General features: G+C 53.1%; 1 protein-coding gene across 7 annotated transcripts in view; it reads right to left on the reverse strand.

Annotated features, from left to right (window-relative positions):
- Positions 1–1,688: 1,688 nt before the first annotated feature.
- Positions 1,689–12,923, reverse strand: part of LOC105463766 (PML nuclear body scaffold) — a 56,100-nt gene continuing 44,865 nt past the window's right edge. The window contains exons 7-8 of one of the 7 annotated variants that reach the window (XM_011711037.2): positions 7,365–7,515; positions 1,689–6,286 (exon numbers count right to left, since the gene is read on the reverse strand). In XM_011711037.2, the coding sequence (XP_011709339.1) occupies positions 5,499–6,286; positions 7,365–7,515 (939 nt within the window). In that variant the 3' untranslated portion in view covers positions 1,689–5,498. The other 6 variants (XM_011711036.2, XM_011711041.2, XM_071101055.1 and 3 more) reach the window with 6 other exon arrangements.

Genomic DNA, 12,923 nt, shown 5'->3' on the forward strand with positions numbered 1-12,923 from the left:
AGCTCAAGCACAGGCACTAGAAGGTGGGGGTAGCTTCCAGGGACCTGCCTTCTGCATCACCTGAGACTGAAGCTCAGGAGGGCACAGGAAGGAGAGACCACGGAGCCTGTCCTCCAACACATGGCCATGCACTCCATGGTGTGGGCCACAGATGGTGCCCGTCTAGACACAGGCTTCCCGCAGGCAAATCCCAGCTCTGCCACATACAAGTTTAATGACCCTGACAAGGTACTCAGCCTTGCTGCTCTGCTGTGCTCCTCTGTAGGAGGAGGATGGGCTGTAACCACATAGGACAGTTGGGAAAATTAAAGAAAGTTACTTGTGCTAAATGGTGAAATCGTGTCTGGTACCCAGTTATCTTACCTGGTTGTCCCATGCTCTCCTGCCTGGGCAGGCTTGCCCACTCCTCGGTCCCTCCGATCTGATTGGTGTACATTGACCTTGTTGGAGTTGTGAGCTCTGGCAGAGCCACTGCCAGGTGCTCCTAGAAGAGGATTTAGGGGAAAAGGCAGATTGAACTTGGGGTGCCTATTAGGGGGTTGAGAAGCTCCTGCCCATTTGTTCACAGTTTCATGGACTTTTCAGTTACTAAAGTCACAAAGATTTGTGACCCAAAGAGTGACTTTAACTCCATTTCTAACTAAATTCCTAACTCATCCCAATTCTAACTCAATTCCTAATTCCTAAGGTTTATTCTCAACCTTAAGCACCAAGTGTGCTCCTCCATCTAATCCCAAATCCTAACCTGGGGCCTCCCCTGAACTTTAGGTCTAACCCTCACCCCAATTCTAAGCCCACCCCATCCTTACCCCAGTTCTAACTTGGGCCCTATCCTTAGCTGTAGAGCTCACCCCAAGTCCACTGGTAACCCAGTATTTCCCCAAATTAACAGCTCATTCACTTTGACAGTCATAAGTTTTGCTCTACCTGCGTCCCTTCCGAGCATGGAGTTACTATTTGTCCTAAGTGGATCTTTAAATAATTCCAATTCAGCATCATTCTGAGCAACTAGGTCCCAGAAATCACACTTTTTTGTTTGTTTGTTTTTCGAGATGGAGTCTTGCTCTGTCGCCCAGGCTGGAGTGCAGTGGCGTGATCTCAGCTCACTGCAGCCTCTGCCTCCTGGGTTCAAACCATTCTCCTGCCTCAGCCTCCCAAGTAGCTGGGACTACAGGTGTGCGACACCTCGCCTGGCTAATTTTTTGTATTTTCAGTAGAGACAGGGTTTCACCATGTTAGTCGGGATGGTCTTGATTTCCCGTCCTTGTGATCCACCTGCCTTGGCCTCCCAAAGTGCTGGGATTACAGGCATGAACCACCACACCCACCCGGAAATCACACTTTCGATGAGCTGGTTGTATTGTTTCTTTTTTTTTTCTTTCTTTCTTTTTTTTTTTTTTTTTTTTTTTTTGAGACAGAATTAGACAGAATTTTGCTCTTGTCACCCAGGCTGGAGTGCAGTGGCACAATCTTGGCTCACTGCAACCTCCACTTCCCAGGTTCAAGCAATTCTCCTGCCTCAGAGCCTCCCGAATAGCTGGGAATGCAGGCACAGGCCACCACACCCAGCACATTTTTGTATTTTTAGTAGAGACAGGTTTCACCATGTTGGCCAGGCTGGTCTCGAACTCCTGACCTCAGGTGATCCACCTGCCTCGGCCTCCCAAAGTGAGTACTGGGATTACAGGTGTGAGCCACCGTGAATGGCCTGGTTGTATTGTTTCTAACAGATGTTAAAATAAATATAAAAGGTTTAACATTTAACAAAAATGTTCCTCCACATGTCTCATATCTACAGTTATCTCCCATACCACAGGAAGTGCACACAGAACTTTAGAAAGGACTGAGGTGCCGGAGCCTAAACCGCCAGCACCACCAGCACCACCAGCACCACCGTGGCTCATGCCCTTTGCCAGGCACTGTGTGGGGGCTGCAGCTTCTGCTGCTGGCAGAGTCTGGGAGCAGCCTTAGCTCAGCTCCCCTTCTCACCAGGCAGGGTCCCCAGTGTCCTACCCTCTTTGACTTGACATTTGGTGCATCCCAGCCTGGGTGGTATGCACACTAGCCGTGGAGTTTCCTTAATTGTGAAGAATGAAGAAAGGTGAGAAGGGAGCCCCTTACTCAGGCATACGTGCTGGAGGCACCTGGGGTGTGAGGCGGAGACAAGGCTGAGGTCAGAGGAGGAGATGGGGCCTGCTGGCAGGGCTGGGCTGAGGGGGAGACTCTGAGGCATGAAGAGTGGTCAGGGTTGGGGCCAGGAGTCAGAGTGAGGCTGGGATAGGGAGAAGGGTGGACATGGGCAGGGAGAAGGGTGAACATGGGCCAAGACAAGGGGAGGTAGAGGGTGGGAGAACAGCCTGGCCAGGTCTGGGACAGCAGCTGGAGCTAAGAGCCAGGTTGGGGTAGGGGGCAAAGCAGATTTTTAAATGACTTTCCCAGGGGTGTGAGGCCCTTGGGCCTCAGAAGGAGACCCTGGAGCACGGCTTGGCTGAGCTGCCACACAGAAAGCTTGTTCTCTACTCTGGGCCCCAGTGACTGAAATGTCCCATCTGGGTGTTCTGGGAGCACAGTGCCACCTCCTGCCCAGCCCCTCCATGGTGGGCCCCTTGATCTTGGCTCCCTCAGACCCCAGGACCCCCACAATTGTTTGTTCATCCCAGATTTTGTTCTTTGCTACCCTGAAGACAAGCCCACTTTTTTTGTTTTTGTTTTTTTCTAAGATCTAAAATGTGTTTATTTTCCTATAATTCATAAAGCACTTTATAAAGCAGTAAGATCTTAAATTTGTGTACTTTCAAAATACACCAAAAAGGTATCTTCACACACATTTTCTCACCGGTTCCCACAAAGATCCCTTGAAGTCAAAAGGAGCCACATTATCCCATTTGACAGAGGTGTGGCCTGAGGATCAAGGAGGGAGGTAAATGTGCCAAAGAGGGCCACAGACTACTACCAAGTGAGGATTGAAACTCTGCATCCTGACTTCTAACCCAGTAAGTTCCCATTAGCTGACATGAGATATATAGTCCAAAGATGAAGCACAGGTGACGTATTGGGACTGGATCTTTTTGGTCAAAGGGTCAAGCTGAGAATAAAACTCCAGGACTGGAATCTGGGCATCTGGGATGGTAGTTGGGGTCAAGGGTGGTGGCACTGATCAATTCCCATTACCTGGCTGCTCACCCACACCAGTGGTGGACTAATTCCTGTAATGCTTGTGCCATGGGAATCCCTCGGGTACTAACCGAAGTTCCATCTGTGATGGCCAAGACAACACATTCATCACCTGTTACCAAAGTCCTGGGCCTCCCACACCTCCCTTTTTAAGGGTTTTACCACTTGTCACTCAAGGAACACAGAGAGAAGTACAGGATTAGCCAGTGAGGGGCAGTGGCAAAGTTCCTGCAGACTCTGGTCTCTGGTTCCTGACTTTCTCTAGGAAGTAATTCTTGAAATCGGTGTTTCTTTCCCTCCATGTGGCACTCCCATTTGGAGATGATCCCAAGGCAAGCCTACCCTGGGTCTCCCCACTTGTCCTATGGGGGTTCACATGCTTAAGGCTCACAGCACTGAGCAACAAAGGGCTCTCAGCTCTGCTAAGTCCTAAAAGACGCCCCACAAAACACAGTTGTGCTGGACAAGTGGCCACAAGCCTATGCCTGGGAGAGCCCCCTCCTATCCAGGCAAAAGGCTTCTCAGTGGTTCCTCTGGGGGTGCTGAGCAGAGTCTGTGATTGGAGCATCAGGCTTTCAAGATTTACATCTTTATTAAAGACTGTGACAGTAGAGGCAGGCAGAACACCCCTCAGTCACATCTGAAAACAGCGCACATGGTGTGGCTGGAAATCAGTGGGCCCAGTCTCCCTTCCTCCTTCCATCTGCATCAATCTATTTCCATCGGTGCTTCAGAACCAGCGCCTGCTTTAACAGTCTGGCATCAGAATCTTATTTTAAATGCATCAAAGTTCACTGTTAGAGCCAGCACTCCAATTGTGGGAACAAGACCCTGTGGAATTCCTCAGTGGGTCTTCAGGGCCCCCATGGGATGGAGCTGCAGTATGGGCACACACATTTCACCTATGTGAAAGCTGAGGTCATCAGCCATGGAGGCTAGAGGTCTTGGAAAGCATCCCAGGAGCAGGGAGCCAATGAGAAGGGATGGGAGGGAGGGAGGAGGAGGAAGGGTCCGTTGTTCTGCTAATCAGAGAGGACAACCCTGACCTGCCCCTGTTCTGCTGTTGACCTCTCATGTGACCACAATGCTGGGGACTAACAGTTTGGAATGGGAGCTAGAATTCAAGGATGAGAAAGCTTCCTGTTCACTGCCTCAGAGGCCTGCTTTCCATTCCCAAAAATGCAGGATGGCACAGAGGGATGGCAGCTCTGAGACCATGGAGGCCAATCAGTCCACTTTACAGATGGGGACATTAGAGCTTAGGAAGGGGCCTGTTCCTAGGCCACACTCACTGCACAGTCAGAGATAGGGACGGGACTTTCTCTCCTGTTCCACACTGCTTCCCCTTGGAGGAGCTGTCTATGAGAGCAGCGGTTCTCAAACTTGAGCATGCACCAGCATCACCAGGAGAACCTGTTAAAACACAGACTGCTGGGCCCCACCCTGAAGATTCTGATTCCAGAGGCCTGCAGTAAAGTCCACGGGTCTGCCTTTCTAAGAAGCTCCCAGGGGATGCTAATGCCGCAGGTCCTGGACTACATACTGAGTAGTGCTGGGCACTCCTTGGGACGGCTGAGGGTGAGGGCAGTGCAGGAAGAGCCAAGGGCCATGCTGTGAGGGGTCTGGTGGCCTGAGGACCAAAGAGCAAAGCTGTGGCCAAGTAGAGGTGTCTGTGCAGCCAGGAGGAAGGAAGCAAGCTTTGGAAGGTCAGGCTTTGGAAGCAGGGACGTGCATGGAACATCAGTTTCTGTCTTTGTTGATGAGGCCCCTCTGGGATGAAAGAAGGGAACAGAGTTGGCCTCTGGGCAGGTGGAGGGTGGGGGACCCTAACCTCATGAGGGGCAGTTTGGTTTGGAAGGCACTTTGAGTTGCCATGGGCTGCTGGGGCTGTAGCCAGCATCACCTCAGACTGTTCTCTGTGGGAGCTGTCAACAGGTGTCCTGGGGCAGGGGCTGGGGTCAGGACTGAGCTGTAAGGACACCCAAGGTAGTGGCAGGTGGGATGGATGGGGCAAGACCAGGGCCACCTAGAGAGCCCAGAGGTCATGACTTCCTCACTCCAGACCTCCCTGGTTCTGGCTCCTGGAAGGAGGGGGCTAGGAGTCTGGTGCACACCTGGGGTAGTGGGTGCTCAGCTTTGGAACCTTCTCTGTAGGATTTTTAGAGAAGAGAAATTTGGTCCCAGAGAAAGGGAATTGATTCTGAACCAAATGACAACTTAGGGCTGGGTACCAGGACCTGGGAATGCTGTGATGGGTGGGGCCTGGCTCAGGGACCCCATCCCTCTCTGCCCACCAGAGACTCCAAGATGGTCACCCCCTCCTCTCAGCTCTGCTGAGAGGCCCTCTCTGCCAAGCCATGGCCAGCAAGAGGGGTGCAGACTCCTTCGGCCTGTGCCAGCGCCAGACCCTCCAACAGGCCTTCAAAGTAGGTACCCAGAGCCTGCAGGTTGAAAGCAGGCTGGGCAGGGGGCAACGCGGTGGTCCGCAGGCTTAGGTAGCGGCTGTACTTCTTCAGGCCCCCCTTCCGGTCACGGCGGTGTGCGCTCAGCAGCTCCATGAAGCTCACATTGCGGAGGGCCAGGAGGCGGGCCTCAGCCCGGGGCAGCACAGCTGCCTGCACCAGGGGCTGCAGGGAGGCAAAGCACTGCAGGTTACTGAAGGGGTAGACATGCTGGGCCAGCTGGGGGCCCGGGGAGACCTCGATGAGGCGGCACAGGTCACGCATGGCCAGCACGGCAGCCATGGCACTGTGCTCGCTCATGTTTCTTGCTAGGTAGGTCTGGGCCAGGTTCTTGAGTTTGAAGCTGCTGGCCCCGGGCACACGCTCCTGGATGAGGGGCAGGGCAGCGAGGAAGCCCGAGATGGCCTCCTGGAATTCCCAGAGCCTGTTAATGTCCTCCAGGGCCTGGAAGAAGTTCGGGAGGCCAGGCCCCCACAGCTTGTAGCAGGCCAAGATAGGGCGGCGCATGGAGCTCAGAAAGCTGAGGAAGTGCTGCAGCCCCACCTCCAGGGACACGGCTTTGGAGTAGATGCTGAAGAAGGCTTCGGGCTGGATGACCACGCGGAACTTGCTTTCCTGGTTCACTGCAGCCAGCTGGCTAATCTTCTGGGCTGGGCAGGAGAGAAGGGCAGGGTGAGGACCCAGGGGCACAGAGAGCTCTGGAGTGGGAGCAGGGGGTCCTCTAGGGCTGCTGACCCACTATCTAGAGACCTCACCTTGGGGCCTGCTGGCAGTAGCCACACAGCCCCCAAATGCAGCTCTGACCCTGGTTCTGATGGGATAGCAGTCAGAAGGGGAGGCTCGGCTGCCCTCCAAACACCTTGTTCACCAGCTGGGGATCCAGCTCTCCCCTTCTTCACTACCAGCCCCAGAGTTGGCCAAACTCCATGGATCCAGGTCCCTCCTGTCTTCTGTCAGCCTCAGCCACTTACACTAGAGATCCCAAGCTGTTTGAACTTAGCTCTCCATCCCATGCTCCTTCCTCCAATTCCCTCAAGGACGCCAGCCCAGTTAGAGCCCTGGGACATAGACAGCACTCCACTCAGAGCAAGGCCCAGAGCCTCCCACTGAGGTCTGCAAATAACTTTCCTGTACCATGAAAACACTTGCTGTTTCTGTCTGGCTGGGCTAGCCCCAATGTTGAGTCCATGCCACAGGGTAGGGCCTGGGGCTCTGGCTCAAGGAGGGGCATTTGCAGAGCCAGGGTAAGCACTGGAGGAAGTTGAGGGGCTTCCAGAATAAGGCGTCTGGTCCCTCTGTGACCTTGGATCTGTGGGCAGCCCTGTGCAGCCCCCTGTGGGACTGGCCCTCTACTCAGAAACGTGTAGCACAGCCAGAGGCCTTACTTGGATGACTGGGCTCATGGCAATGAGCTCGCACATTGTGTTTCTGTCTAGGAGTGTGTTCCCCAGGCTCTCCGTCTAAGAGAAGAACTGGTCAGAGGTGCACTTGTGGAGGCATCTGCCTCCCTCGCACACTCAGGCACTGGACAAGGCAGACATCTTCATTCAAGCCAGCAAATGACACCCCCGGAGCCCAGGTGAGCCGGAGTGCTCTGCCCAGCCTGGCTGCAGTTGTTGGCCAGAGCTCAGCGCTCTCCCGAGCCTGACAGATGGCTCTGCCTGCACTTCTTTTTGGGACTCAGAGACTCAGTTAGAAAGGGGTGGGGGTAGCCCCAGGAGAACCCACTTTCATTGTCAATCTTGAGGTCAAAGAAAACCAGAGGTCTATCTTCTGCTTGGGAGTCAGCAAGGTTCTCATCCAGGACCCTGAGGCTAGTGGGGCCTTCCAGCTGGAGGTCACTGGACTCACTGCTGCTGTCATCCAGCTCTCGGGAGGACTGCAACACAGAAAAACCAAGCGTCAGGGGTTCAGAGCGCCAAGGCAAGCACCTGTGCAGAACACTAGCAAGCTGGTATAGCTGGGGGCATCTGCGTGCACATGAAGGAGGGTGTACCACTGGGAAAGGGGACATGCATGCACAAGAGAAGGTATGTGTGCATGAATGGGTGTGAATTAGGTGTGTCACATGTGAGGGTTACGTGTGTGAACCACGGCATACACCTTCATGAGTAGGGGAGGGAAGGTGGCACACACAGGTTGTGAACGTGCATGTGTGGGAATGAATCCAAGTGCTAAGCCTGTGTGTGCATGCACAGTTAAGTGTGAGCTGTGAACCTGCGTTGACACAAGCATATGGAAGTGTGAGAGAAAATGCCAGTGGGTGTGTGCACGAGTGTGTTGTGCTGCTTATGGAGGCTCAGGGAAGGAGCCATCTGCTATGGCAGGCAGGACCTGAGATGTCTGCTCCTAATTTCGTATTTTTGAGCAGACTCAGAAGAAACACCAAAAACTTGGGATGGGAGAATGAAGCCTCATCTTGAACCCCAGATGATTCTTTGGAAGGGGTCAGGAGCCTGCCTTTTCTTGTCCCCGAAGTCAGCCAAGGTGCCAGTGTCCTACACAAAGGCGAAGGGAAGGGCTGCTTGGCCTCCTGAAGGCCACATCTAGGTGGACACCCAGGTCCTTGGCTGTGAGAGAGCAGTGGAGGCCCTTGGCATCTGACCCAGAGGCTTAGAGAAACCTGAGTTTTGGGAGTCCTTCAGGTGAGGTGTTCTCTCCTGCCCCAAGGTCCTGGTGGGAACACTGTTCGAGAAGCCATGGGCTGGGCAGCCAGAGGATGAGGGAAGGGCTCCAGCTCTGAGATTTTCCCAAGGGACTGGGACTACAGAGGGAGGTGGTGCCTCTGATGGTAATACAGAGTTAATTGCTTACCTGCTGAGCTGCCAAGCCCAGATGTTTAGTCTTTGGTGACCAACTTGGAACCTTCCGTAAATGCCACCTGTGGACGTTAGCCAGAGACCAGCAAGGAAGAGACGTGGCCAGGATCACAGGGCCAATTGGGAGCATGGCTGGGACAGAGTCCAGGGCAGGCCTTGGGTTTTTCCTCCTTATGGACTGCCTCTGGCTTCTCAGTGAAGTTGCTGTCACCTGGCGCTAAAGCCTCAGTTAATTCTGGCCTCTGGCTAATGTCCCTGGCCTAGGCGACAATGCATTTCACTTCCAATGCCCAAGTGAAACATCTGTTTCCAACCAAGCTTCAACTGAGAGAAAAAGCATTTCCGCCTACGAGTAACCTAAGATGTGGTGGGTTTTCCTAGGAGTGGCAGGGTTTCACTTGATTTGCATTTCACAGCCCTGCTCCAGGCTCGCCAGCTTTCTGCCAGTCATTGTCAGAAGCACTCACTATGAATCCATCTAGAGCTGGCTTTGCCTCTTCATATCCAGGGATCTAGTCAGAGAGTCTGCCCAGTGCCTCGCATCTCCAGATCCTCATTTAGCCACGGTGTCAAAGGCTGATTTCACACGTCTTGCTCCAGGTGAGCCCACACTGCTGTCTCACCTTCCCGACTTGGTTTCCTCCCTGTAAGGAGCCTTCTACAAGGCGTCTTCCTAGCTTGTAGCTGGGTGGCTGGAGGCTCCACCTTCTCCCGCTTAGGGAAAATCCAGTTGTTTCCTCTCTCCAGGCTTCACTGGGCAGCAGCACTCTCCCACAAGCTGCCAGGGGGGCTGGGCTCCCCTCCTGGGTCCTCCCTGGTTCAGATCCCTGGTGCCAATAGCTGAGGCTGAGTCCATGCTGCCACCTACTGACACCGCACACAGGACTTTCTCTTTTTCATTCTTCTTCCTGCTCCAAACGCAACTGCAAATGCCCCTTTGTGTTCCTGAGTGCCTCCACAAAGCTCGGGGCAATGTCCTCGGCCTTAGAACCAGTCTTCTCTCAGATCTGCTCTTCCAAGAGCAGAGCTCCCTGGAGAGCCACAGTGCTGTCTCTTTAGGCGATCTCTCCCATCGTTACAGCAGGGCCATTCATGGCAGCCACTAGACCCTCATTTCTAGAGCCTTCCATTGTCCTGGGGCCAGGGAAAGTCCTTTGTCCTAAACTTACTGGAGCTGCCTTCTCTAAGAAACCTCTGCTTTCTCCCTTAATAAAAGGACACCCCATTCCACCGAGCTTGTTAATGGAGGACAGGCTGGAACTTTCAGCCCTGACTCACTTCCTCCAAAATTCCTCTTGCCGTTGGGAACTTCCATAAAGTATGGCCACCCATGGAGCTGGTCTCACTGGAACTCCAGCCAGCTGTGAACTCAGAATTCTCCCCTGCCCCACCTTAAACTCCAGCATCACGGCTGGGGAGTGCTGACGCATTTAAATAAGACTTTCTGAAAGACTCAGGTTTGCCAGCAGGGCCATCAGACATAGTGGCCTGATGCAGGACACACTCCCCTCCCTGCTCACTAGGGGAGACTCTCCCATTCTGCCCCCAGGCCCCACACCTTGGCCTTATTTCACAAATTAGGATAACTGGGTGTCGGGGGAGCATAGAGAGGGACAGTCACTAGAAAAGGCTTAGATTTGCTTGGAAGAGAAAAGGAAGGGAGACAGAAGAAAGAGGATGGGAAACAGAGTCTTGAGCCTGCATGTGAGGACTGGGAAGGAAGGGGGAAACCTTTGCTATGTAGTGAAAGATGCCAGGCGCCAAAGAAAAGGGGAAGAGGGACTGAAGAAGTGCTGCTGGGGTTATGAGCTGGATTCCCTTTAATATTCTTTCAAAAGATGCAAGTAGATACTGGGATTTATTTATTTATCATACTTGGTTCATGGATATTGTTTCTTTGAATGCAAAACTGTGTTCAGGCTGAGCCTCGTGAGAACTGGGATTTTTTCAGGATATACATGCAACTTGGATACACATGCAGTCTGGCCCATGAGCTACACCCATCTCACTCCCCTTCCTCATAGATCTCCTGGCCTGAGCAGGTCAACTGCATTCCAACTCAACACAGCAGGTCTAACAGTTGTCCTAAGCATGCTCAGAGGAAGTGGCTGGATTGGCACTTTAATCACCTTCCAAAAGTCTAGGAGGTGCATCAGGGAAGATCCAGCCTCTCCCCTCCTCTGCTGTATCACAGCCCGGTATGAAAATGTCACCTGCATTCAAGACTGCTACATCTATAAACAAACGATCAGCATTCCTCTACCAGACACGCAATGAATCCCATTCAGTGGTTCTTGACTTTGGCGAGGCATTCGTAGCTTTAAGAAAAAACTATTGGGGCCTAGGCTGCAGCCAAGACTGATTCAATTAGAATCTCGGGGCGTGAGACCTAGGAATCTGTAGTTGGGAAAACTCCCCAATGTACAGCCAGCTTGAGAACAATCGTCCTTCTCACTGATTCATTCCAGGTTTGCTCATCAACCAAACGCACACAAGCCAAACTCTGAGAGTCAGCTTCCAGCCTCTGGAAGATACAGAGCATCTGACATTCATGCTTATCAAGAGCCCTCAAGCTCCTGAAGAACTTTCTGAGCACTTAAGCATCAGCTATAGCTGGGATCAGTTTGGCAAGACACATGCACTGCTGTCTTTCTGCAGACACAAAACCCCAGGTCTTGCAAAGCCTCAAAGACCCCAGGAATACTGCACATGTTATCAGTGAACTGGACCATAAACTTGGCCAGCCTGTGGCCTCTGCTGCCCTTCTGCCTAGCTCCAGCCTCTTGGCCAGCACCTCCGTTTCATTTTCTCAGATGCACACTCACCAGTGCCACGGCCCCTCCCTGGATCAGCCATTCCCCACAGGCCTCCCTTCCTTCGCCATCACCACTGCCACTTCTGCCACAGGCTGCCCCCTCCCATTGACCCCCTCCTGTTGCTGCTGCCACCAAGGCACCGGAACCAGTAATCTGTCACAAGAGTGAGTGAGAACACCTATCTTTTCCACTTTGGATCCTAAAGCAGGGGCCCCAGGGCAGGCGCATTGCTGTCCCACTCTGGCAGTTTTTAAGCAAAGTCCTCACCCCAGGTACTCCACAACCAGGCCTGGGGGACTCACCGCTCCACCCCATGACTATGCCCTGCTGCCTCTCGCTCCTCCTTGCACCAGCAGTCTCTCACTGAATCCCTAGGATACAGCTGAAGCTCAAGGGAGGGGTCCCTAAATGCCCTGATACACTTGGAAAGTGTCATATCGTAGCAGACCAGTATTCTGCAACTTTCCTCACTGTAAGGCTGGATACAAGCGGCACAGCTGGGGAAGATGGGTTAGGAGGGGGCCGGGGTCACCTTGGGAATATCACCCTACCCCCTCCCTCTAAGCTGGGGAGTAGGAATTTGCAGTGGGGGTGCTGGGGGTACTCTAGGGGCACCAGGGGTCTGGAAAGGGCATAGAAGTTGAGTGACAAATGCATGGGGGGACCTCATTTGTTGGGGTTTTAAAATATATATTTTCTAAAGTTTGGGACTCCTGTAACAATTTTTAAAACCTGTGTCTTAAAGCTACATACACAAAAGCAGCGGTCCTCTGGCTCTCTCCCCACATCTCCAGGCCTCCAGGTGACATTTCACATCACCTGAAATGTGCTCTTACCCCCTCCCTTAATTCACTGGATAGCCCCTAATGACTCCTTGCTGATAGCTGAGCATTAGATACTCTCCGCCCCTAATATTGCTGGGGTCCCTCTACTTGACTGTCCATGATGTCTGGGGAGACTGTTGGCATTCCAATCCCGTTCTCCACCTTTCATTCCCAGGCTTCTGCCTCTACCCAGGGTCAGTGGTAGCTTTAATTTTACCAAGATTATGAGATGGAAATAAGTGCCCAGATTTCAGAGGAATTTAGACCCTAGAAAGACAAGACACAATAACTGGTTGGATGTAAGGAATAATCAAAAGGGGGGTGCCCTGGGTGGCTGGGGTCTCGGCTTGCGCAACGGGGCAGAGAGTGGGGTGAGCTATTGAGAGGGGAGGAGGAGGTGCTGAGTTTGAGGTGCCAATGGGCATCCATGTGGAGCTGTTAGAAGGTCATTGGCCACGCTGGTCTGGCGGGCAGGTGCGAGCATTGGGTATCAGCTACCCCTGGGCGGTAATTGAAGTCAGGGGCATGGCTGAGAGCACCTGGGAGAATACACAGACCGAAAAGAGGAAAGGGCCCAGCAGCAAAGCTGGAGGAGCACCACACCCAAGACGAAACAGAGCCTGCAGAGGAGAGGGAGGAGTGCCCAGAGCTGCACCAGAGCAGGCAATCTTTCCAGGAAAGACTGGGCCCGGCGCCAGTCAAGAATAATAAGGACTAAACACAACACTGCACCTAGAGGCATGGAGGCCACTCTGGTACTGGCGGGGAAGTGCAGGAGGTGGAGTGAAGAAGGGGCGAGGAGGGGGTTGAAGTTTAAACAAGGAAAGC

The sequence above is a fragment of the Macaca nemestrina genome, chromosome 7 (genome assembly GCF_043159975.1).
Source record: "Macaca nemestrina isolate mMacNem1 chromosome 7, mMacNem.hap1, whole genome shotgun sequence".
Lineage (NCBI taxonomy): Eukaryota > Metazoa > Chordata > Mammalia > Primates > Cercopithecidae > Macaca > Macaca nemestrina.